Below are 25980 nucleotides of genomic sequence, written 5' to 3' on the forward strand. Positions count from 1 at the left end.
TATAATCTTCATTTATCATTTCAGTAACAGAAGAAATAGGAAATGAATTCAAAATTTACTTCTTGTCATTTAGAACTTGGTAAACTTTTCTTTCTCAAAGAAAATAGCAATGCAAAGCAAATTTGTCTACATATCCTTTACATTCAAATTAGAATAGTTTCTGAAAATTTTGCATATCTGATTTTAGATAGTGCTACTAATAGCTGTTTTCTCAAGTTCTCATCTCTTCCCCCACTTCTGTCTGATTCCTCCATAACTATTATTTCCAAAATTAAGGTATGAGCATGAAATACTTGATATTTAGGTGAAAAATCCCATGGCGTATTTCTCTGAAAGTTTGAACTTTCAATGAGTTGAAAATATTTTATCTGCTTTCTTACCAGCTTCTCATAATTACCTTCAAATCTATTTATGTTAATTGGCCTACTACCTAATATCTAGTAATACAGAGATACAGTTAAAAAATATTTATTAGAAGTATCTATTTAATATGCATATACATTTTAATAAGCTATTTGCTCTGTTTTTGTTTTCAGTTCAAAGCAATTCTTTCTTGCAGTTATTTATGAATCAAAATGACAGATGGCTTTAAGGTACTAGATTCAGTGGAATTGCAGATAACAACAGTTTGAAAAAAACATATTTTATTCTTTCCTCTAAAAAAAAAAATCACCTCAGGTAGGATAATCTCCACTTTTTTTTTTTAACCAAGTAAGTATTTTAAGCAATCATTTACTGAAGTAAAATAAAACCTGATTTTTAAAAAGGGTAGAGCATTGTATTTTTTCCTAGTTATTTATTTGTGTTTGTGTCAGATAAGGGGTGATCAAGTATCACATATTTAGAGGTTTAATTGTAAATTAAGATCACAGTCACCGAGCCTCTCACTCTCACATAACAAAGACTGATAAATAAATCTCCCATAGATTATGTGTGTCTAGGATTAAGCATTGATGTTCTCTTTTAAATTTTGGATGCTTCCTTTCAGTTGGTATAGTACATTTCAAACTGGTTCAAAGCTGCCCACCATGGTACATAAACATGTGATGTCAGATACACACTGAAAGAGGAATAAATTGTGTGTAGATTCATAATATGAATTTTCTCCAAAAATAGTTCTTACCCTACAGCAAAAAAGTTGCTCAATTTTTAGTTAGGACAATAAAAAATTATATATTTTAAAATGACAGGGAAAAATTTATAACAACCAATGTCATAGAAATGCATGAAAATTGTATGACTAATTGAGGAGGTAAAATATAAAACAGGATCTCTTGCCTTTCAGGGAAAACACATTATAGAAATCTAATGGAGATTTGTATGTAAAATTAATCTACATCTGTGTCTTATGTACATGTATTTGAATGCATACCTGTTTCAACACGTATTATGTAATCTTTGCTCATAACCTATCTTTATTTTATACTTGTGTATTCTAATCTGTGCCTATGCATGATTCTATGGATAATAATAGCTAATGTTAATTGAAAGTTTATTATAAGTTATCAATAAGTAACTTTTCATGAACTATCATAATTAATATTATAAGATCCTCCTATGATAGGTACTAGGACATAGATTGACTTATATGAGGAACAGAAAGCAGTTGGCCCAAGGTCACACAGTTGGCAAGTAGTGAAGCCAGTCTTCAACCTGTTCTCTTGATCACTATGGTAGTTTTTCTGGTATGTGTGTTGCATCTTGCAGGCTTGATGTAGAATTGAAGGACTCCTAGCTACCCCTCAGGCAGGGTCTCTTGGGGGGTAGTACTTCTGCTTTGTTAAATAAATCACACACACACACGTATGTATCATCTAGAATTTCCATTTCTGAGGTAAACTCAAAGATAATCAGCTTCTCAATGTCTGCTTTATGCTAACAAACCAATATATAACCAGAAGGCAAATCTGTTTTTATATAGGATAATGCATATTTCAAAGTGGTCCCAAGTACCAATGGCAGCCAATCAGCTCATCCTTTCCCTGCACAAGGAGTTCATGGGAAGCTAAAGTCAACATTAATTTATTTAATTTCTTTAATATTTATTGGTCATTATTTGTGATAACTATTGTGAACACAGTGATGATAAGTTGAGCATTGAGCTATTTAGCCCTTAAATCACTGGGGAAGACAGATGAGTAAAAGGAAAACTATGAATGGTGTAGTCATGAAAGAGTTAAGTGTCCGATGCTGTGGGAGTAACAGTAGAACCATTACCCGAGCCTGCGGGACTCAAGAAAATCTCCTGAGAGGAGGTAATGCCTAGGTTCTCTCTCAAAGGCCGAGTGAGATTTATCCAGAAGAGAGGGGTGACTTTCTAGGCAGAAGGATCTGTGGTGCAGAAGCATAGACATAAGAAAACACTTAACATAAAAAGGAAGTATAGGGTTCAGTATGATAGGAGTATAAGGTTTCTTTAGAAGAAGTGGTAAAGGCTGAAATGAGGAAAGTAGTACAGAGCTACTATATAATGAAAGACCTCAGGCATAAAGATCCTTGGTATTTTTTCTTCTTAAGAAAATGGGGACCTTATAAAGAATTTTGAGTACAGGAATGACCTCTACATATTTACATTTGAAACACATCATTCCGGAGCAGTGGTTCTCAAACATTAGCCTGCATCAGACTCACTAGGAGGAGTTGTTCAACACAGTTTCGGATTCCGTAGGACTTGGGAAAGGCCCAAGAAAATACATTTCTAAGTTCTCAGGTCACACTGATGTCATTGGCCTCCAGCCTGCACTTTGAGAACTATTTCTCTGTGTGAGGTTGAAAGTGTGAAAAAATACCTCAAAAAGAACTCAGAAAAGACATTATTTGGGAGGAAGCCAGAGATGGGGAAAAATTAAATGAGGCTTTGAACTAAGGTAGTGAATACAGTGGTTATTGAAAGAAGGGGATGAATTGGGCTGAGCACATATTTAGAAGGAAAAATTGGCTTGATGTGTAGATACCAGATTGAGGGAAGACTCTATTGACCTACAGAAATCCAGATTGGGTGATTGACTGCTTATTGGAAATACCAACAGAAATGAGTGCTGGGGGAAGAAATTGGATGGGAGGCAGCTGGCCAAGATCGTGGCAGAAGAGGAAAAAAGATGATGTCTGATTTGGATGTACAGAGTTTGAAATAACAAGGATGAATCAATGTGTAAAAGTTGGCAGAGAGGAGCTGAACCGGACTGTGTCAGGAGTTAGCAAAAGGCCCTCTTTATCAACTCAGCCATGTGGAAGGGAATAGACAAGAAAAAAGTAGATCCAAAATTTCGTAAGGAAAATGTTCCAAAGAGGGCACTCCCTGGAAAAGACAGGAGCCTTAAATCTCTTTGGCACTTTCTTCAGAATACCCTGTTCCATGCAACTGGCACAACTGGGTCTTTGATCCATATTAGATTTCCAGTTTAGGTCTGCATTTGAGAATTTTTGAAATTATAAATATAACAAAAATCTTTGGAATATACTTTTTTGGTAAATCCGGTAGCATTGACTCTCATATCTGCAGGTCAAACAAGGATATTTTTTTTCCATCAGAAAAAATCCGATTGCAATTTTATTCATTCCTTCTACAAATATTGAATAAGTATGTTTTCTCAGTCACTGTGTGGTGTGCCAACAAATCCTCCACCTTTTTTTCACACCTTGTTTTCATACCTCAACTGATTCAAAAGAGCACGACTGTTAAAAATAATTGCCTGTAGAGTCAGCCTATCTGGATTTGAACACCTGTTAACTATGTGATGTCTGTCAGATCATTTAAACTCGGGAAGTCTCAGTTTCATCATCTTGAAAATGGTGGAAATAATAACAGGTAGAAGAGCTAGGGTGCGCTTTAATGAGGCATTAGTGTTCTTAGCATGGTGACCAATACAGTAAATGCTCAATAAATGTTAATTATTAGGTTACCCAACTAAATTCCTAGGACAACTTACCCAGTATTCATTCAAAAAGAAAATACAATTCTGACTGTCTGAAATACTCGAAATTATTTACACCAGATAAAATTTACCCCTATATTCCCTGTTATAATTTTCATACTTTATCAGAATTCTTCCTCATGTTGTTTGACAGATGGATATACTCTTAGACTGGGAGATCCTAAAAGTCAGAGTGTCTCATAGACTGGATTTCCATCCAGCAGAGTCGGTGTGGCACTTGAGGCTTATTATGTGTACACGATATGTTGACTAAATTGTATTTCCCATTCTGACTCCCTACTAGACTTTGAAGCCTTTGAAAGCTGACCTTGACATACACATCATCACGTTCTCTATGTTCAGCATATTGCTTCAGTCACAACAGAGGCTCAGTCATTCTTTTCTGAAGGAATGAATTATGTGGCTCAAGGAAAATTCAGATTTGGGTGGATTATGCTGAAAGTAAAAGTATAGTTACTTTTCATTTTTTTTTAAAAAGAGTGACTAAATAGGGCTCCTTCTGGCTTCCATAGGAAAGAAGATTTATAAAATTGGTTGTGTGTGTTTTCTGCTTCTTCTCTGCCTCCCAGGAAATTTACCCTGTAATGTTTCCAAGGAAACACTAACAGTTTAAGTCTGGTTGAGGAGGAAGATGCCTCATTAACAAACTCAGCTTTATTATTTGGATGCTTGCCTCAAGGAAGTGGTGTTCTGTGATGAAGGATTGTTTCTATTAAGCATCATGTGAAAAGCTGAATGATTTTTTTTTTAATTTTGTCTTCTGACTTACTCATTCCCAGTGCTGTGAACCTACAAACTATGAGCTGTTACATAAATATAAACTATTGATTTTTAATTGAATGTATTTGAACTGTTTATTAATACTAAGCACATATGTTAGACAAAGCTTTCAATCACTGATTTATTCATTGTACAATGATTAAGGTATCGGGTCTGTAATCTGAAGTATTGGCAGTATTTTGCCAGAAGATAAATTTAACATTGTTTGTTGCCTATTTAATTATTTTGTATATGTTCCTTCTTGTGAAATAGAAACCCTGGGATATATAGGCATTTACTGCCTCAAGATGAGGTAATACAAGTTGAGTGCATTTTGCTTTAGGAGTATGTCTCATTAATGATGTAGAATAGAATAGAAAGTGCAGTGGGCTTGGGGTTTTGGCATTTTTTTATTTTAAAGCTTCTTTCCAGCAGTCACCGGCTGTGTGATCTTGGACAAGTCATTCCTTAGTTTGTTCATTCAGGCATTGCATAAAGATTTGTGCAGCCACTGTTGCCTGGAGCCATGCTTTCCACGTGCTACATTTATACAAAACTGAGAACTACTTTATCATGTATACCCTCTGAGCCTTAGCTTTTTTGTGTATAAAAAATGGTTTTATGAGCTTTATTTATTCAATCAGTCAGTCATCCATTCAAAAAGTATTTATTGAGCCTCCCCTATGTTGCAAGCATTCTAGAGGCTGATGAGAGGTGTTCAACCCTTCCTTACTGGACTCTGGACAACAGAGTTTTCACCTTCTTGGGGCTTGGGGTGGTTATGACTTCCAGCTGTTGCTAGGCCCTGTGCTTCACTATTCCTTGGATCCACTAAACCTTCCTACATGTACAAAGTATCCTTTTATTAAACACTCCTTTATAGTGTTTCTGAGTTTGCCATTTGTTTCTGGGTATAACTGTCATTGATTTAGACCTTTAGGGAAAGTCTGAGATTTTGATATTTAAAATGAGATCTGAATGAAGTGAGTTAAGTAGGAGGATATCTAGGGAATGAGCATCCTAAGCAGGAGAATCATGTGCAAAGGCCCTGAGATAGGAACGATATTTGGACTGTACTTGAAACAGCAGTGGGGCCAATGTGACTGGATGGCAGGAGAGAGAGAGGGATAATGGCAAAAACCAGGATCAGTGTGAGGGCCAAAGCCAGATCACCACAGGGCATTGCATGACAGAGTAAATGCACAAATGCAAAAAAAAATGCAAGAAAAAGTTTGCATTTTATTCTAAGGGTAATGGCAGACCCATGGGAGGTTTGGGTCCGGGGAGTAATCTTATCTACCTGATTGGATAATTTTTACTGTTGTGTGGAGAATACATGGGGGCAGGGAGATATGACGGATGCATGGCCAACAGTTAGGAAGCAAGCATTTCTGTAGTCCCAGGAAGCGATATTTTTGATATGGTCCAAGGGGTTAGAATGATAGGAATGTAGGTGATAAGGAATAGTCAAATTTAAGCCATATTTTAAACAGGGAATTGGCAGGATTTGCTCATGGATTTGGACCTAAGAAACAGGGTGAATGGTCATGTCAAGATGGAGAACACTAGAGCTGGAGCCTAAATTGGAGGAAGGGTTCAGGTGAAAATCAAGTTTGATTTTGCATTACTAAGTTTTAGATGACTGTTATACTTTCAAGTGAAGATTCGAGTAGCAGTGTGGATCCCAGAGGGTAAATTGAGGCTGACATTGTAAATTCAGAATTCATCAGAATACATGGTACTTAAAGCTGTGGTACTAAATAAGATCATTTAGAAGGTGAAACTAAATGGAAGCCAAGAGAAGAAGTATTTTGAGGAAGATGGTGTGGTCCATTGTGTCAAATGTGGCTTAGAGATCAAGAACAATGATGATGGAACATTGGCAATTGACTCAGCCAATTGGATCTCATTGGCAACCTTGATAAGAGCAGTGGCAGTGATGTAGTGGGGACAAAGCCTGCATCATGAGATAACAGGAGATGAGGGATATTTTGAGGATTTTTTTCTATGAATGGGATGAGAGAAATGCTTGATTTTGATATTTTGAATATATGTTTGTGCAACCTTCTCTACAAACATAAAATACCTCAATCAGGTGTTTTTAAAGACCTTGAAACAAATTTTAAATACAATCATTCAATAAAAATAGTTGTTATTTTACTATTTTATGTTAATTTCACTGCACCGATACATTTTTGATAGATTGTTTAATGCACTAAAATGTACTCTATATTGAAATATACTCACTTTGCTCAAATAATTTATAAAATAGTCCCAGATTATAAACATGCATAAATCAAATTTTAAAACACACATAGCTGGTAATAACATTGTAATGCTTTAAATATTTTTGTATTATATAAAGTGACTTTTTGGAAGAGAAATACTTGAAAACTGAATATTAACTTTAAATGTAATTATGAGATTTTAAAATGTTCTGGGTCTTATGGCACATGCATCATTAGAGTCAATGAACTATTTAGAATTTTGTTTTCTTCTTTTTCAATGTATTTGATACCCATACTATAATATCTTTTTCTTGACCATAAATGGAGGATCAGGGATAAGAATAAGGATCCAACAATAGCCCCAAATGAGCCTAAAATCCCATTTCCCACCTCCACACAGAGGAAGCAGGGCTTACAACATCTGACCGTAATGACTTGCACTGAAAACCACATGATTCCCTATAGCTCTGTCATTCAAATTGTCTGTCAAGGGGAAAATATGTGAACTCTTGGAGCCTGGGACCATAGGGAAAGTCGGTACAGGTGGGAAACCCACAGCATCAGTGGAGCACAACGTGTTTATTTTAAACCTGTGCTGAGGTGATACCTATGCCCCAGGATGCCCTCCAATCTCACTGCACTGAGAGCTGTGACACTGATTGCCTCATTCCAACTGCAGGTCAACCTTCCCAACCTTTAAGACTTCTGATGCAGGGGTCAGCCTTTGATGACAGGTTTCCTACCCAGAGGCAGAGCTTCTCAGTATTAAAAGAGACTGACTACAGAGTATGTGTCAGAGACTGGCTAATAATCGCACTTAGGTATTTGACGCCTTGGAGAAGAAAGTGAAACTTTCATTACCTGACATTTCTTTTCAAGAAATAAACTTGATCATATACTTAATGGATGCTAGTTTGTTTCTTTCTGTATAGATAAAAACAACCCATGTGATGGAGGCTATGCAATACTGGTAGTAGGCAGCAGGCAGTCTCTGAGCAACAGCACACAGGCAGGTGCCAGGTTGGCTGGCCACACTTTTATAGATTTGACTCGGAAGGAGACAATGAGTCCAAATGGATTTAAAAAGTTTATTGCGTATACAGCATAAACAAGGTCACTGTGTGGTGTCAGCTTTCCAGGTCCCTAGAAGGGCCAGGACTAGGGTGAGATAAGTAAGGTACTTAGAACACAAAGTTTAAAGAGTCACTCATTTCCAGGATTGTATAACTGCCAGCCCTGTTCTTGCAGGACTCTAAGAATGAAGCTGGGCACAACATTTAAGGAGGCACTTAGTCTCAGGGTGCTACAAGTGCAGAGTTAGCACTTTTATGACCCTTAGAATGAGCACCTCCTTAAATTTTGCACCTTCAGCACATGATTTGCCTCCCTCTAGTCCTGGCCCAGGTCCCTCTTTCTACAGGACAACTCTGAATTGGATGTGTCAGATGATAGACAGTAAGAGTGGTGCACCCATTTCCGTATTGCACCCAGGCAGTTTGATAGCCTGAGCAGGATCTGTGGTGGGGAGAGTGAGGTAGAAAGTTCCATGCCTCATTGGTGCGAGGGAGGAGAATGCTAAACAGCCATGTGAAAGTTCTTCATGAGACTACCTAATCACCATCTTGGGAGGCTCACAGGACATCCCTCCAGGACTTAGGCCAGCCTATGGTTTAGCCTTGCTGAATGGCCTGTGGGGATATATGCAAGGTCACCAGGATGCCAGGAAGCTGTGCCTTCACAACTGGTATGAAAAATATAGGCTTGGAGCCATGCAAATATTTTTTTTTCATTTTTCAATTAAACTTTTTTATTTTGAGATATTTGTAGATTCCCATGCAGTTTTAAGAAGTGATACAAGGGAGCAAATATGTTTTGTAACCCCACTTCTTAATAGCGATGCGATATTGGGTATGTATATAAGCTTCTAACCTATTAAGTGAGAAAAGAGGTAACTAACATATAAGGCCGCTATAAGTCCCTTATAAGGCTGTTTATAATGTATATAAAGCATTTAGAGAGTGCCTGCCATATAGTAAATGTTTGGTAAGTAGTAGCTATTTTTATTAGCTATTGAATTTAAATGAACAGAGTTTGTTTTGAATTTTTCTGATCAAACATTACATTATTTAGTTTAAAAACTTTCTAAGATATCAATGTATTTACTTTTTCATGTCTCTTTTTGTCGTTATCTATATTAAAAGACATTTAAATAGCAAGAGAGACACAATTGTCAAATATTTCAGTTATATTTTGCAGATAAAATATTTAAAAACCATCAAAAATATTGACTTGCTTTTAATTATGTTCAGAGTTTCTCAAAGGATTGATTTATTTCACCTATTAATTTGACCACATAAATGCATTAATGCACACTTATGCTCATTATTTACACCTGAAAATTGTCTTTTTGCATCAAGTGAGAGAGAAGCCATGTCTAACCTTGGTGTCTGTCCAAGTAGGACACTCTTTTTAAACTTATACTCAAGCTAACACATAAGCTCAAACATTGGTTTTCAAATAAAAGAACAAATGGAACAAAAATGTACATCTGTACTGTTTAGAGCCACAAATTCATAATTTGCTTTAATTCAACCCATTTGAAACCGTAAATATCAATGCCACTTCCACTCAGCTTCTAAATTGTACTTTTGCTTTATTTTTCTCAAGACCATGAATATTGTGAAAAGCTTAAAATTTTAGAAATCTGAAAATTGGCCCAATTTATCTGTGATAGCAAGAAGTCTTCATGATAGAACTTTCAACAATTTGCATCAACAAATTTCAACAAAATGCATCAACTAAATTGCTAAAATACTTTTTATCTGAATCAATTTCTCTATTATCTCTCGGGTAACACCATCAGAAAATCTAAAACCTTCAGTTCTTCATAGCTTTCTAACTCAAAATGTACTTAACTCAAAATGTATTTAACATCATTTCCTTTCATTTTAAATGTACTTTGAAGAAATCTTCCATATGAATATAACTTTTTTTGTCATGGTCATAACAGGAGAATGGGTTGTGTGTTTCAAGTTCTGTCAATATAATGTTTTAGCCATTTTACTACCAAATTTTGTCAGTTCATTTCATAACATTCTAAAACAATTTGCTAATTTGTGTTTTATCTTTGGATTAAAAAAGAATATTTTGTCAACTTAGAAATATGTTTTATGCTTTACTTTTATTATATAAGGACATAATTTGCTCAGATGACAATAGGAATATTAACATGTAAGAGCAAATAATTTAGGTGATTTGGTTGTTTATAGTATGCGCACTGTTGGAATAAAGAATTTCAACAGGATGGAGAGAGAGGGCCTTTTAAAAATAGACTTAGCAATGCAGACATATTAATTAGGATCTTTTAGTTTTTAAGAGCCAGAAGCTCTCTTGAAGTTGAAGGCAGAAAGAACATCTAGTTTCAAACATTGCCCAAATAAGAGAAGCAAGGACTTAGACTCTACCATGTTATCTTCCTGATTCTAAATTGCCTTAATTCTCTGTCAGGTGCCTGCAGCATTGGAAGAGATTCTTATAAACTGTTTTTGGAACTAGAATGGGGGAGGAAAAAGAGTAGTTCCTCATTTTTTGAGATATCAGGGAAACGATGCAATCGAGTCCCAAGTGAAGTAGTAGCATAAATCTTTTTGATAGCAAAGTGTTTTTTTCTCCTATCATAAGTATCTAATTTTCTGTTCCTTCTGTCTTTACTCAAGTATCATTCATTTTTGACCTTTTAACTGCAACCGTATTTCAACAGGTTCCGCAACGCTATACTTACAATGAGATGCAAACAGATAAGAGGTGATCAGGGTCACAAGAAAGAAACTTTTTAGCAAAAAGTGTAACTCTCCAATCTAGCCTCAAACTCCTATCCAGCAGCCTTTGAAGAAACAGATTTGTTTTAGCTTTTTTTCATTTGGGGGGTGTGGGAGGGTGATCTAAAAATTAAAACAGTTGCAAACCTTAGACTCCTGAGAGATTTTACTTAAAAATCTGGAATTCTAGCTTCTTTTGAAAGTAATATGATTGGTAACCCTGGAACCAAAGTCTTACAATGGATAAGGCTGAGCTGTTGTAGTTGTCCCTGTAAACAGGGTGCATGCTCTCCAGTTAGTCACAGGCTCACCCATTTCTCTGTGATACCTTTAACAATTATACTCATTACTCAGGTAATGATTACTCTTTGGATACTGACAGGACTAGCAATTGATCCTTGTAAAAGCATAGATTATCTATCCTTAGCTTTATATTTTTCATCTTTTATGTATAGTAACAGAGTGGACTATAAAAAATTGAAAATTTTTGTAGGTTCAGTATTTTCCATGGAATTAATATTCTTGCAAATATTATGTTAAATTGCAGTTTCATTAAATTTTCTTTATTATTTTCTGCCCTCACTTCAGCTTCTTAGACAACAAAACATCTGCTCTCCCACCTAGAGCCATTTTCTTTGCAAATTTCAGGAATAATTAGTCTGTTTGTATTTTTTTTTTCTTTTTATAGATTGTACAAAGTTGGAGAAAATATCTAAATTTTTAGATACAGGTTAGTTGTATAGCATTTGTATAGCAAGATTATTTAAAAACAAAACAAAACCAATGTAGCTGAGTGCCCTAAGTTTGTAGCTTAAAGAAAATATTACTCTGTGGGATTGGGAAATTCTCCATGCCGTTGAGTAGCATTTTACAATCAACACCTCTCCCCTTTTCAGGATATCGAATCCCTAACAGGAGGTCTGACTGGTTCTAAGGGGGCTGATCCACCGGTAAGTTAGCTTCTTCATTAAATATAACTGTTGACTAATTGAATTATGTACACACCGGATCATCAGATAGTTACTTGTATACAATTTGTCATTTAGGTAGCTTTTTTGAAATATATAGCTATTGCAGTAACTAATACAAAAGGGTGAACTTGCTTTGTGGTGTCATTTGGTGTTTTAAAAAGTTTTAATAACTCATAAAATTCATCTCCATATATTGACTCTAAATATAAAATAAAGGCTTCCTTAGCATATACAGATACTTTTATGTCCTACTAATGGGCTACACGAAAAGTTATAATCCTTTGGGATTTGGGAGTTACCACTGTAAGTATGAATGTATGATTTGGGTTGCAATTCATTTTCTAGTTACTGAGAAAATTTATTTTATCAGCCCATTTAATCAACATTATTGATTCTTGATATTGCTGTTTCTTTCATACTTTACCCAGGAAGCTTCTAGAATATTAGAGAAAGTGTTCTAAAGTTTTAAAGGTTTGCCATTTTTAAGCAATAAAAAGCAATTGATAGTCTAGTATTAGAATATTTTGGTCCTTTCTATGATGTCTCATTTCAGAAAACATTGATTAAAATAATATTCCTGTGATTTCATGTTTGAAGTACAAACATGAATTTGTGCTGTATATCTAAAATACTAAGATTCAATATATTTCAACAAATAGTCAATGCGTTAATTTTTATCACCATTTGCTTTTTACTGTGTGGTTTAATCTGGAACATGTAGAACCCCATGTTATCAATTTTTGGCTATACTTCATCTAGACATCCAGGTGAAGTACCTTATTATATTAAAATACCAGTGAGAGGTTAAAAAGATAACTTCCAACTGTAGCTCTTTCTCTCCTGTCTCCCTCTCATGTGTCTCATGATGTTATCTAATCTTCATCAAAGTGCTTCAAAAGTAGGCTAAACAACATATGTTAATCCTTTATCTTTCTTTTATTTTCACTTTCTGAGTTTATTCACGGATGAAAAAAAAAAGTATTGTCTTCAGATAGTTGCTTGTATTTAGTCCCTGACCTATTACATTGTAGTATAAGACAAGATGAAATGTAAGTCTGCCCAGGAAGTGCCTTGTGACAGCCCTCTCTGTAAGTAGTACAGGTGACTGCTTATGTGATGTAATTTCACTGAGTTGCCTGTACCATGTCTGTGCATAACATCTAACTTTTATTAGAAAAGTAAATCTGTTTTCTTCAAAATAATTTCCTCACCTGTTCACTGATTCCTGAAAGAATTCTAAAATTAGAGATCAGTTGGTTTTAAAAGGATTTATCCCTGAACACCTCTCTTCTACAAGTGGTGATAAAACTCTTACCGCTGGTTTACATGTTAAAACAATTGAGTTCATCGTACCCTTTGAGAAAGCATCTTTCCAAATATGAAAGATGGAGTGGACATAAAACCCAGTTATTGAAAGAAGTCCCTTGCAGGGGAAAAAAGTCACAGAAAAGAAAGATGGTGTCCTGAAGTCAAATTTAGTCAACTTCATTCCTGTTAGCTAAAAGTGAAGTGTGTGTGTGTGTGTATGTGTGTGTGTGTATATGTGTGTGTGTATACATATGTGTATGTTGGCTTTTTTTTTCTTTAGACAGAATTGATAATATTTTGAAGATAGAGATTCTCTCTTGGCCATGGTCTGCCATGATTATGGGTATTTTGTACTGCTACCTACATTTTCTGAAATTTAATGATTGTGCTTACTTTTTAACTTTTTGTAGAGTGGAAAACATCTTGCAAATTTAAGAGTGCGTAACAGTTTAGGAAATTGGGGAGGGGAATGGTAAAAGTACACATAAATTTAGTGTCTGCCATTGTTAAAGAGCAATCCAGAGCATATTACCAGGAGTTATGTAATAAAATCATTTTCAGTCTTCTCTAAAGCTTCTACAAAGTAGTCTTAAGTATGAAAGTGAAGTGGTAATAGTGTCCTAGGGTTACTTCAGTCATTTAAAAATAAAGCTTTGAATAAAGTTTTTGCCTCGGAGTTAGAAAACTGAAAATCAGATTAAATTATACATAACCTAAATCCATTTGATGTTTTATGTTATTTTTTCTTTCTTTTAAAAAAAATGGCTTGTAATAGATCATCTAAGTAATGTTATCCATTATCCATTTCTAAAGTTGTGCCTTTTGTATAAATATTAACTGTATTTCTAAACCCTTTTTATGATGAAATTTTCATTGGTAAGAAATTCAAAGTCCTATAATTTTCACTCATTGAACAAAATCTATAAAGTGCTGAATGAATAGTCTCTTATAAGGATGTATGGCTGTGGACTCATTTCTTTATCAGTATAATAGGAATCTCAGATACATCTTTAAAGGTAAATCGTGTATTTAAGAATTGCAAAATTTTCTGTAAGTAGATATAAATATTATTCTTCAGCATTAGAAAAAAGGTGAATTTTGCACTTTTTCAAATAGCAAGTATATGTAAATGTATCAAATTTTGCAAATGTCATTATAAATAAATTTGCATACCTGGTAAGAATAAATTTGAGGAACTCCAGGAATATAGTTTGCATTAATATTTTTAATAATAATTGCTAAGTAGGTATTTTAAAAATTCAAATAGTGTCAGTTTTAATGCTAATAAATAAAATAATCACTCATTCATGATTTTCAGGGTCATTTCAAGAACTTTTATAATGCCTTCCTCCTGTAAAGGATTTCAAGAAGCTTGTTTTGTAATTCAGAACCAGAAAATTAGTTGCTGCAGCAAATAAAAGTTGCAGGTTTTTCTAAATCATGTAGTTATCACAGAAAATAAATTCTTCTATCAGTGAGAAAAATATTACCTGTTAAATGTTAACTTAGAATTGTCTTTGAAAAATTATATCAGATATTCCGCATTCTGCATATGTTTTTCATTTACAGAAATTGGATCACAGATTACCCTCTAGTGTAACAATATAGCATATATTTATATGTAAAAATAAAAGGAAAGAACACAGATAATGAAAATCTAAAGGATAAAATATTATTAACTGGTGCTTTTTAAAACTAAACCATTTTGCCATAGTGTTTTAAATATTAGCAATAGGAAAATGTGAAAAACTTATGAACTGTAAAGTATTGGGGGTGTCCCAGGTGATCAAATTGTCATCCAGCTTTAGGAAGGCCAGGATATGGTCTAAGTAAGTCAACTTCAGATAGCCAAGAGGATTTCAGATTCTGAAAAATTAGGGTGCAAAGTATAAACACTCTTTTTCAGCTGTACCAGCTGTACCTGGTATCTGGAGAGCTGTGGATATGCAGTCCAGGTGGAACTAGTAATGTGACAGTTTGTTGTCCTTTCTTGAGCCAGTGAGCCAATGACCTAGAGGCATTGGCCAAACCTTGGCCGGGAGCCAGGATTTGTCCCAGGTTGTGGGCTAGGTTTATGTCTACAGTGGAATTTAGTAGCTCAGTGTGGCCACAAATATTAAGTTTATTGGTAGACTCAAGCAGACTAACATACACAATGAGGGGACTTTTCTCTTTTTAATTGGGTTTAAGAAACATGCTGATTATTAAGTGACTATTTTCTTACTATTTCTGATTCATTTTAAGGGTTAATATAGACAAAATCTAATAAGCAGTAATGTGGGCCAAATCCTAGACTACATGAAACATATCCCTGAACACCTTGGTCAAATGTGGAAGTGTGCTGTTTCAGAGGGCTGTGATTGGTGCTTGCGTCAAGTTCACCTCATTGCCTCCTCCAGAACTTACAGCAGGAATGTCACTAGAGGTATTCAGTTCTTTCCTTGTTATTCGTTACCTTGGAGTAATAAGATCTATAAATTTGCTTTCTACACAAGCTAGTACTTTTAATTGTTCTAAGTTCCTTTATCCAGATGCTAATGGTTCTCTCTATTTCTAGAGTATGATTAAAAAGTGAATCCCTATTTAATTCCTAGCCTTGGGTTTGATGTGCACACTGTCCTGAACATTCTCCAGCTCTATTAATTTTTTTCCCCACTGAGGAACCAAAATTGTACACTTCGTATTTTGTACTTTCTGTTCTCATTTTAATGGTCTTCCTGATGGTTCTTAGCAATTTGAGTAAACACTCCACAGAATTGAAAACCAATTTAATTTCCTGAGGGTGCTGTTTAAACCAAGTTATATATTTTTAAATTATACATGATCTTAAAATTTGAAAGTCTCCAAAATTGATTTTACTTTGATTGTTCAAAAACAGCCAATATTCTACTCATTTGTTCCAAAAGATAAGGGAATAAAAAATGTGAATTTGAATCATGATCTAATTTAATTTATTTCTACCTGAATGTTACATTTCTATATTAGTTACTTTCATTCTTGTCTTCTTTTTTGGTCAGAATTCAGTGTATATTTGAGTGTACATTGCATGCTAGACATTTGGTTAGGTTTTGTAGATACAGTGATAAACAATACACTTTCTCATTTCAGAATTATATAGTGAAGTAGACATGTTGGTAAAAAACAATTACAGTATAAAGTAAGCACAGGATGTGATGAAAGTAAGAGGATTATGTACTTCAACTGGAGGGATTAAAAAGGGACTGGAGAGTCAAGGAAGGTAAATAAAAGGAAATAACTTGTTAATTGCAGCATGAGTTGAAGTTTGCCAACTAAGGAAGATGGGGCACGGTGTTGTAAGCAGAGGAAGTAGTATCTACATAGGTTTTAAAAAATGAGGAAATAGTGTGGCTAGAGTATGAAATAAGCTCGAGGATAGGAATTAGTGGTGAGATAGAAGGTATAAGTCTGTCAGGGCAAGAAATAAGACATTTCATGGAAGGAAATTCCTATACTAAGGATCATGAGGACCCACTACAGTTTTTAAACAGGAGAGGCATTTACTCAGCTCTTTCCTTTAGAAACATTTTCTTGGTTCTGGTTGGAGAGTGATTTAGAGAAAAGGATAAAGGAAAGATACCAGTAAAAAGTCTCTTGCAATCATCCAAAGCATGATGATGAAAACAATATGGTAACTTTTATTTTTTGGTCTATCCCACTATATTATAAAACTAATTGAAGGTAATGTCACAGGAGAAAGTCAACATTCTATTTTGAGTAAAAAACTAAATTATTAATATGAGCCTATAGAGTGACAGTGAGAATGGAGAGGGATGGATTGATTCATGAGATATTAAGGACATAGTGAATACACAAGAACTGGTAGTTGTTTGGAGGGAGGAGAATAGGACTTATTGAGAAGTCAAGGCTGACTTTTGAACTTTCTGGTTTGGCAATTGAGTGGTTGAAGTTACCATATATAGAGATAAGAGTCCCATGAGAGAGAATTTTTGGAAGGGAGATAAAGAGTTCAGTTTGGGACACATTGAATTGAGCTGAAAGAGTTGGGAATATATAAACAATTTTGGAATTTAACAGTGGGATCTGGTTTATAGCTATTGATTTAGATATGTAGAATAGTTAATTGTGACTATTGGAGTTGATGAAGTCATTCCCTTGCCCTCCCCCAAAAAATGTATTCTGAGTGAGAAAATAAGATATTTCAGAATATAGGAGAGTTCTTCCCTGAGGAAGAAAAGCATTAAATAAAGATCAGAGGAAAGGGAAAGATGGGAGGAAATGTATGCCTCCTGAAAAGATAAAACAAAGATGGATACAAGGAAGGAATACCTGGAAGATGTGGAATCATGACTGCTGAGATCAGGAGAGGGTGGTGAAAGTGTTTGTTAGCAGTTTCACGGTGTTGAGAGTTCAAGAACAAAGTGCCCATTGAAATTTAGCAAGAAGAAGATAAAAGGGTTTTAGGTGAGAGTAATTTTAGTGGAATAATTCCAGTAGAATCAATTTTCCAGGGCCTGAAAGGTTAAATGAAAGAGTTGGATTCAGTGGCTACAGTAAACAATTTCCGAGAGCTGAATTATGAAAGAAGAGGTAAGGGGATTGCAATGGGTACCGGCTCCTGAGGACAGAAGGAAGGAGGTTGGCTCTGGGCCCTGGCCCCATTCATTGCTGCAGCCTGTCAGGTGGGGGTTCCATGTTTTCGGAATCATGGAGGCACTGATTCCTGTTATCAACAAGCTCTAGGATGTCTTCAACAACATGGGTGCCGCCATCATACCATCCAGTTGCCTCAGATGGTTGTGGTGGGAACAAAGTGCAGTGGAAAGGCCTCGGTATTCGAAAGCCTCATGGGAAAGAACTGCTTCTCAGAGGCACTGCCTTTGTCACCTGGGCACCTCTCATTCTGCAGCTTGTTCATGTTTTACCTGAAGATTAATAGAAAATAACAGGAGAAGAAAATGGTGTTAAAGCAGAAAAATGAAGTAAACTTCTTCACACCGAAAATAAGCTTTACGTGGATTTTGATGAAATTTGACAAGAAAATAAAAACCAAAAAGAAAGGATTTCAGGAAATAAAAAGGGAGTAAGCCTTGAACCAATACATCTTCAGATTGTTTTCACCTAGCATTGTCAGTCTGACATTTGTGGATTTGCCAGTAATGACCAAGGTGCCTATAGTCAATCAACCTAAGTATAATGAGCTTCAAATCAGAGAGCTCATTCTTTGGTTCATCAGTAATCTAAATTTCCTTATGCGCATTGTCACTGCTGCTAATACAGATACGGCAACATCAGAGCCACTTAAAGTTTCCAGAGATGCAGATCCAGACGGTTGAAGAACCCTAGCTGTAGTCACTAAACTTGATCTCTAGGACGTGGGTACTGAAGCCATGGATATATTAATGGGAGGGTTTATACCAGTCCAACTTGGAATAATTGGAGTAGTTAACAGCAGCCAGCTAGATATTAACAACAAGAAGAGTGTAACTGATTCAACCCTGATGAATATGCTTTCCTTCAAAAGAAATACCCATCTCTGGCTAATAGAAATGGAAAAAAGTGCCTCGTTAGGACCGTAAACAGGTTACTGATGCATCCCACCAAGACTGCTTACCAGAGTTGAAAACAAGAATAAATGTTCTAGCTGCTCAAGATCAGTCTCTTCTAAATAGCTATGGTGAACCTGTGGATCCTTTCCCAGTTCATTCCACTCAGTTGTACTGACACTTTAGCTATTTCTTTACCCAGACAAGAACTTACTATTGTTTCTGCTAGCTGTGTTCTCTCCACGGGTACTCCCATGGCTTATTCTCTCACTTTTTTAGTTCTCAGTTCAACTGCTTCTTTAACGGAGAGATCATCCACGAACAACCAATATTCTCTTCCCTCCTCCTGTGTGTTTAATGTTTGTTTTCTTGTACTAGAATATAAACTCCCTATGGTTAGGGGCTTTGTCTCTTTTGTTCACTATTCTTTCCAAGGGTCTAGAATAATACCTGTCTTAAGAGTTCCTCAGTACATATTTGCTGCATAAATGAATGAAAACAAATGCTCTTAACCACATGATATATAGGATCACATTTGTGCACTTAAAATGATAACAGTAGTAGAATACTGCATGAAGAAAGAGATTGAAGCTGTTATGATAATTCTGAAATGAGATTACATGGATGTACTTCAGCTATGGTAGTAGTACCATAGTACCGTTTCCCTGAAAATAAGACCTAGCCAGAAAATAAGACCTAATGAGTCTTTTAGAGCAAAAATTAATATAAGACCCGGTCTTATTTTAACATAAGACCGGGTCTTATATAATATAATATAAAAAACTGGGTCTTATATAAGACCGGGTCTTATATTAATTTTTGCTCCAAAAGACGCATTAGAGCTGATGGTCCAGATAGGTCTTATTTTGGGGGAAACCCAGTAGTAAGAATTAAAATGGCAGAGAAAAAAATCTTACAAAAACAGTATTAAAAGAATCTTACAGTGATGAAATAGTTAGGATTCAAAGATAACTTCAAATATTTGCCACTGGGGGGGAAAAGCAGTGATATAAAATCAGAAGGATATAGTTTGGATATTGTATATCTCACTTATTTGTCATGTTTAATATTACTAGATATAAGCCTCTTGAAAGCTGTCTGATTTATAGTTGCACCCTCAATGCTCTGAAAAATGCCAAGCACATAGTAGGCCTTCAGTAAATATTTAATGAGCAAATGAATGAACCAGGAATGATGATACTGATAGGTGTTAGATGGAAAAAAAATGTGAACGAGGTATTGAAAACATCAACAAATAAGAGAGTGAAAAATGTGAACTGGAACTTTGTTGATTCAGAATTTTATAGAAAGGCTCAAAGGGTAGTACCACTGGTAATTAGTATCTATACTCTCTATGGAGAAGTGCTACACATACTCTCCACAGACTTACTAACTGATAACTGCAAGTGTCAGTCATGCCAGTGTGACTCACCACCTTTAGATCCTCTAAAAGATCAGAAAGGACTCAGCTGGTAGGGAGTGCTGCAGGAGTATTGCTTGTGAAGGAGAGAAGGGTGTGCTTCTCCACAGCTGAATGGGGGTAGACCTAAAGCGATGACTGGTAGAAGGAAGCATTGTTAGCTCTGTGTTTGGATATTTATTCAACAGCTATATCAGCAGGTGATTCCATGAAATAGACGTAAGAAGAAATTAATGTGTATCCCTTGGGTTTGGGGATAAGCATAAAACTGAATCAGATGTTTGTTTCCTATAGACCAGTGTGGATGGGGGATAGGGAAGAAAGAAATCAACAACTTCATGTCAATTAATTAATTTATTAACACATTGCGTACGGCGGGGTTTAAATCCCTCGTGAAGATTCTCGTGATCCGTACGCAACGTGTTAACATTTTAACTTGTCAGAATAGGTACTTCAGATATTGGTGGCATGAATATTTAGTCAAAATGATGAAAGATATTTCTTATGCAGGAATTTTATAATGAGAAATCTAATACTAAGCATATTTGGTAACAAAATATCTCCATGTTAGGTATTTTCCTACTCATTAATGCATTACTCATTAGAGCTATTTATGCACCTACATTTCAACACAAACTACTTAATTGGAGGGCACATTAGAATGTGTTTTTCCATTTTCAAAAGTTTAAATTATGCTAAGTATGAATGTGAGCAGAGATACGAATCATAGGCTAACACCTGAAAGTTGGGTTTAGAATAACTCTATATGTGGGAAGCATTTTTGAGATCGCTCAGCATATTGTTTCACTGATGGTTAATGTGGTAGGAAACATTTCAGAAATGATTTTTCCAGTATTGGTCAAGTTATTTGGGAAGCTTAGAGTAATAAAACAACTCCATATTAGAAATAGATTCTTATTTGTAACTTACTGTTAATTTGTAGTCAATCTATAAGAATAAAGATACTTGAAAATTTTTTGAAGGGAAACCAATATGTTAATGAAAAAGGACAAATAAGTAAAATAAATCAGGAACTTGCAAAGTTATATTGCAAAGATATATTATTTTTGCTAATAATAATAAAACATTGAAATACACATTAAAATAATAAATTTCCTGATCATATAATTTTGAGTTCAATATGAATTATTTTAATTTATATCTCTTTGCTCCCCAAAATACCTATCATAATTCTGGCCAAAATAATAATAATTTCAACTACAGACATTGTACATACTTGTATTTTATTCTTTTTTTCCCTACCTTCTATTCTATTTCTGTTTAATTTTATTACACATAAATTTATTTGCATATATGTGTATATATTTATATATAGCATATATAAATATAAATATATGTAAAATATAGTATATGTACAACTACATATATTTCCTCTTACAAATTACAGGACAGATTTTTTTTAGTCTCTTAAATCCTTGACTAAACAAAAGGGTGATTCCTAATTAGACCATTCTTATCTAACACAATAAAATGAAACTTTTTATTCTTGATCAAAGATACATATAATTGAGGATGTTTATCTGAAAAGACAGATGAATACAGCTTTATACATATAATTGCTCATTAAAATATGAAAATATAAAGTAAAACTAAGGTTTTTTTTAAAAAGTAGATTTGTAATGTCTCTTGTGTACTTTGTACTATTCTGGGAACTTTAGAAAAAATAAAAGGTGACTCAGTACTATAGAGTTTTGCACTCTAATTCGCAATTGTTTCTTTTAAAAACATGATTTATAAGTGTAAATAAGGGTATATAGATAAATAATTACTTTTGTGTTATATGGAAATAATGATGATAAATGTGTTTTAAGGAATTTTATTTTTATTTTTTGGGACAACCTATTTTGAGAGGTAAATGTTGAACCAGGTTTTGAAGAGCTAATTTACATCAAATTAAAATCTTTGTTCTCAGTGGAAGGAAATCAAGGATCTTTTTTTCCTTGGTATTCAAAAGTAGTCCATTCTATAAGCTTTAGCAACTAATACAGTTTGCCACTGCAAAGCTTGTCAAAGTTATTTAGACTATAAAATTAAAACTGGTTTTTAAATATCTTTTTAGAAGTATGTATGGGTTACTTTTTTCAGGAAACCCCAGACACCTTCCATGTGCTTGTACAGCTTAACAGCTAAACACCTATTCAACCTCAGTGAGATTAGGCTACTGGCTGATGATGCTTGCCTGGCCATTCCAGAAAAGAGCTATGGTTGCATCCAACTGGCTCTCTAAGAAGGAGGGTCTGATGGGCAATTCCAGCATCGCCTGAGGCAACAGGACTTGCACAGATGCTGGGCTGCTACTGTTGTTTTTCCAGGGAACCCAGTGAGATGATGCTCTCTCTATCTCCTTTGGCAAGATGAAAGTTTTCTGAGGGTTTGCCTCTTTTCACAATTAGTATTCGTCATAGGTTGGCTGGGTAAGAAAGTACAAACTGCTTTGGCTAGAGATCCTCCCTTTTCCCCTCATCTGGCTTCCAGAGGAGGCTGTATTAGGGCTTCCTTGCCCTCTATCTCTCCCAAGGAACATGTGTCTCTTTTTCAAATGCATAGTCAGAGAAACATGAATCAGCAAAATGTAAGTGCTTGAAATTGTATGCATATCCTTTTTTCACTTAATATTAATTATACCACTACAGACACTTTAAAAAATAATCTGATTATCTAAAGCTGAGATTCTGCAGAATTCTTACTTTCAGTTAAAATCTGTTTATTCCAGAACACCACATAATAAGGATATGCCCTAAAGATTTTATGATAGGGTATTAAATTATTTTTCAAAAAGATATTTGAAGCTATTGAAGTATTTTAGAAAATTATACATATCGTAATAAAAGTGGGAGAATTATAATACTAAAAATTTAATATTAGAAAAAAGAGCTCACCAAGGTCCTCTGAAAGTTGCTAAATCATCTTCTGGATACATAACACATTTTCCAGATATGCTAATATTTTCCTCATAGAAACCTTTTATGTTTTTATTGAACTATATTGAAAAGTTTGGTAATGCTAGTTATTTTCTCTACTTTTCCTTTCCTTTATCACAGATTAAAATGGGTAATGACGTGAATTACTGTGTTTCTTTTACAGACAACTCTTTCTACAAAACTGTTTTAAAAATCTTGTATACCTATCCAGAAAAACTGGGTTTCATTTAATTTATATTACATCTACAGAGCCAATAAATTAACTAAAATTTGACATTGTAAGCAACATCATTATTCTAACTTTTAAATAAAGGTATATAAGTAATTGCATTAAATATAAATATAAATAATGGTCAATGTGAAATAAAGATTGGATGAATGAATTTGTAAAAACTATGTTTAGTTTATAAAAGAAATCTAACATGAGAATAAAGAAAGGTTGCAGCTGAAATGATAGGAAAAACATACCATATAATACTAGGTTAAAACAAAAAAATAAAAAACATGTTCGGCAACATTAATATCAGGAAGTATGAGTATAGTCATTCAGGGTAATCAAAAACAACATAAAAAATTAAATATCAAAAGAGAGATACTTAAATATGAAAATTGGTATGCCAGAGAGATAGAAATTTTAAATGTTTATGCACCTAATAACAAAAACTTAAAATATAGAAAATAAAAATAACAGAAATAAAAAGAGAATAAAAATGCTCACAGTCAGGGTGGAACATGTTAATACTTCTCACAGTACCTGACTTAACAAGGAAATAAATGTTATAAAAATGATGATAATTTGAGCATGTAATAAACAAGCTTATCTTCAGTGATATATAGAAAATCCTGTACTTTATTTTCTAAAATTGACCACTTTGAGCCATATAGGAAGATTCAACAAATTTCAAAGAATTGAAATTATGCAGAATATGTTTTCTTACAATAACAGAATTCAGCTAGAAATTAATGCAAAAAATGAAATACAGAAAACTATAAATATAAATTTTTTGGAAAATATGGCATATACTTCTCATTAACTCATTAGTCAGAGAAGAATTCCAAATAAAAATAAGAAAACAAATTGAATTCCATGATATTGAAATACTACATATTGACACATTTACCAGACAGTTAAAGACCCACTTAGATAAAAATTTATAGTATTAATATGTATATTAGAAAAAAATAAAGGCTAAGAACAGATGATGTAAGCATGAATTTTAAGAAGCTAGGAAATAAAAGAGCAAATAAAACCTAGGGTATATAGAAAGTGGGAAATAATGAATCTAGTAGTAAAAATTAATAAACTAGAAATATTTAATACAGAGCATAAACAAATCTAAAAGTTAATTTTCTAAAAATCTTATAATTCTGTAGTGGTTTGTTAAAATAAACAAGTGAGACAATACAAATGCATTAAAATAATAAGATAATTTGAACTCAATTTATGCTGATGAATTTAAAACTGTAGATGACATAGAGAAATTCCGAGGAAAACACACCTTAACCAAGTTAACACAAGAAATAATAAATGCAAATAATATATCACAATAAAGACATGAAATCTTCAATAAAAAATTTTCTCACAAAGAAAACTCCAGGACTAGATGACTTCCAGTACCAGTAAATTCTACAATCATTTAAGGAAGGATTTATACCAACTATTAAAATCTCTAAAAGACAGTTAGAAACAAGAGGTGCATTATGAGGTGTATTAGTTTTCTATTGCTCTGTAACAAATTACCACAACTTTTGAGGCTTAAAGCAACACACTTAGTATTTCAGTTTCTATGTGTCAGGAGTCTGGGAGTAACTTAGATGGGTCCTTTATTCGGGGTTTAACTGGCTGCAATCAAGGTGTAGGCTAGGCTGCATTTTGATCTGGAGCTTAGGGTCTTCTTCCAAACTCACATGATTGTTGGTATATAATGTATGGGGGGGTTGCCAAAAAATGGGGTGTCAAAAATATGTATACAAGTGGACACTTTGGTCAACATTGCTCAAGCAGTAGTTCGCTGTAATCAGAAGTGTCTGGACATTGATGGTAATCACTCTGAGCACCTCTTGTAATTGCAGAAGTCAAACGTGACTTGTATTTATCTTTTGTTATCAGTATATATTGAGTATTACAATTTTAACATAATTTTCCTTTCTTAAAATTTTCCTTTCTATACATTTTTTGGTTCTCTCTGTGTGTGTGTGTGTGTGTGTGTGTGTACACACACACACACATATATACACATATATGTATATATATATAACATATCACATATATGTGAACTGTATGTATGTGTATGTGTACACACATACCGTGTTTCCCCCAAAATAAGACCTAGCCGGACAATCAGCTCTAATGTATCTTTTGGGGCAAAAATTAATATAAGACCCAGTCTTATTTTACTATAAGACCAGGTATATATAATATAATATAATATAATATAATATAATATAATATAATATAATATAATATAATATATAATGTAATATGGGGTCTTGTATTAATTTTTGTTTCAAAAGACACATTAGAGCTGATTGTCCAGTGAGGTCTTATTTTCAGGGAAACACGGTATATGCACATGCATATGTAATGATGGGAATGACATCCTGTTATCTTTACCATGTACTGTTTAGTTAGAAGCAAATCACATGGACATAGAGACTACCCTAAGGTCTGGTCTGTCTGCCATATGAGGCCAGAAAAATCTTAAAGCAAAGCCTGAAATGCTAACCTAAAATTTTAGCTAATAAAATAAAGCAATAATAAGGATATGACATCAGTACCTAGTTGGGTTTTTTCCAGAAATGCAAGGTTAATTTAATGTTCACACATCAATGAATGTAAGTCATCATGTTAATTAATAGGGAAAAAATCATATGATTGTCTACATAGATACAGACAAAGTATAGATGAAAATTCAGCATTTATTTATAATGGTATACTTTTATAGAATTATCACATAATTATTAAAATTATGTAATGATTTAACATCATTATATATTAATATAATAATTATTTTTAATGTTAAACTTTCCGCATTCTAGAAATATAAGTGAACTTCCTTACTAGTCAATATCAT

The 25980-nt window shown here is 34.1% G+C and overlaps 1 protein-coding gene across 11 annotated transcripts in view; it reads left to right on the forward strand.

Moving 5' to 3' along the window:
• PPFIA2 (PTPRF interacting protein alpha 2) overlaps positions 1 to 25980 on the forward strand; it is a 455764-nt gene that overhangs the window by 67184 nt on the left and 362600 nt on the right. For 8 of the 11 annotated variants that reach the window (XM_074325351.1, XM_074325350.1, XM_074325355.1 and 5 more), the window contains one exon: positions 11637 to 11690. The exons of the other annotated variants lie outside the window; for them this stretch is intronic. In XM_074325351.1, the coding sequence (XP_074181452.1) occupies positions 11637 to 11690 (54 nt within the window). The remainder of the gene's footprint in view (positions 1 to 11636; positions 11691 to 25980) is intronic. 11 annotated transcript variants of the gene reach the window in all.

This window comes from Rhinolophus sinicus, linkage group LG02, assembly GCF_036562045.2.
Source record: "Rhinolophus sinicus isolate RSC01 linkage group LG02, ASM3656204v1, whole genome shotgun sequence".
Lineage (NCBI taxonomy): Eukaryota > Metazoa > Chordata > Mammalia > Chiroptera > Rhinolophidae > Rhinolophus > Rhinolophus sinicus.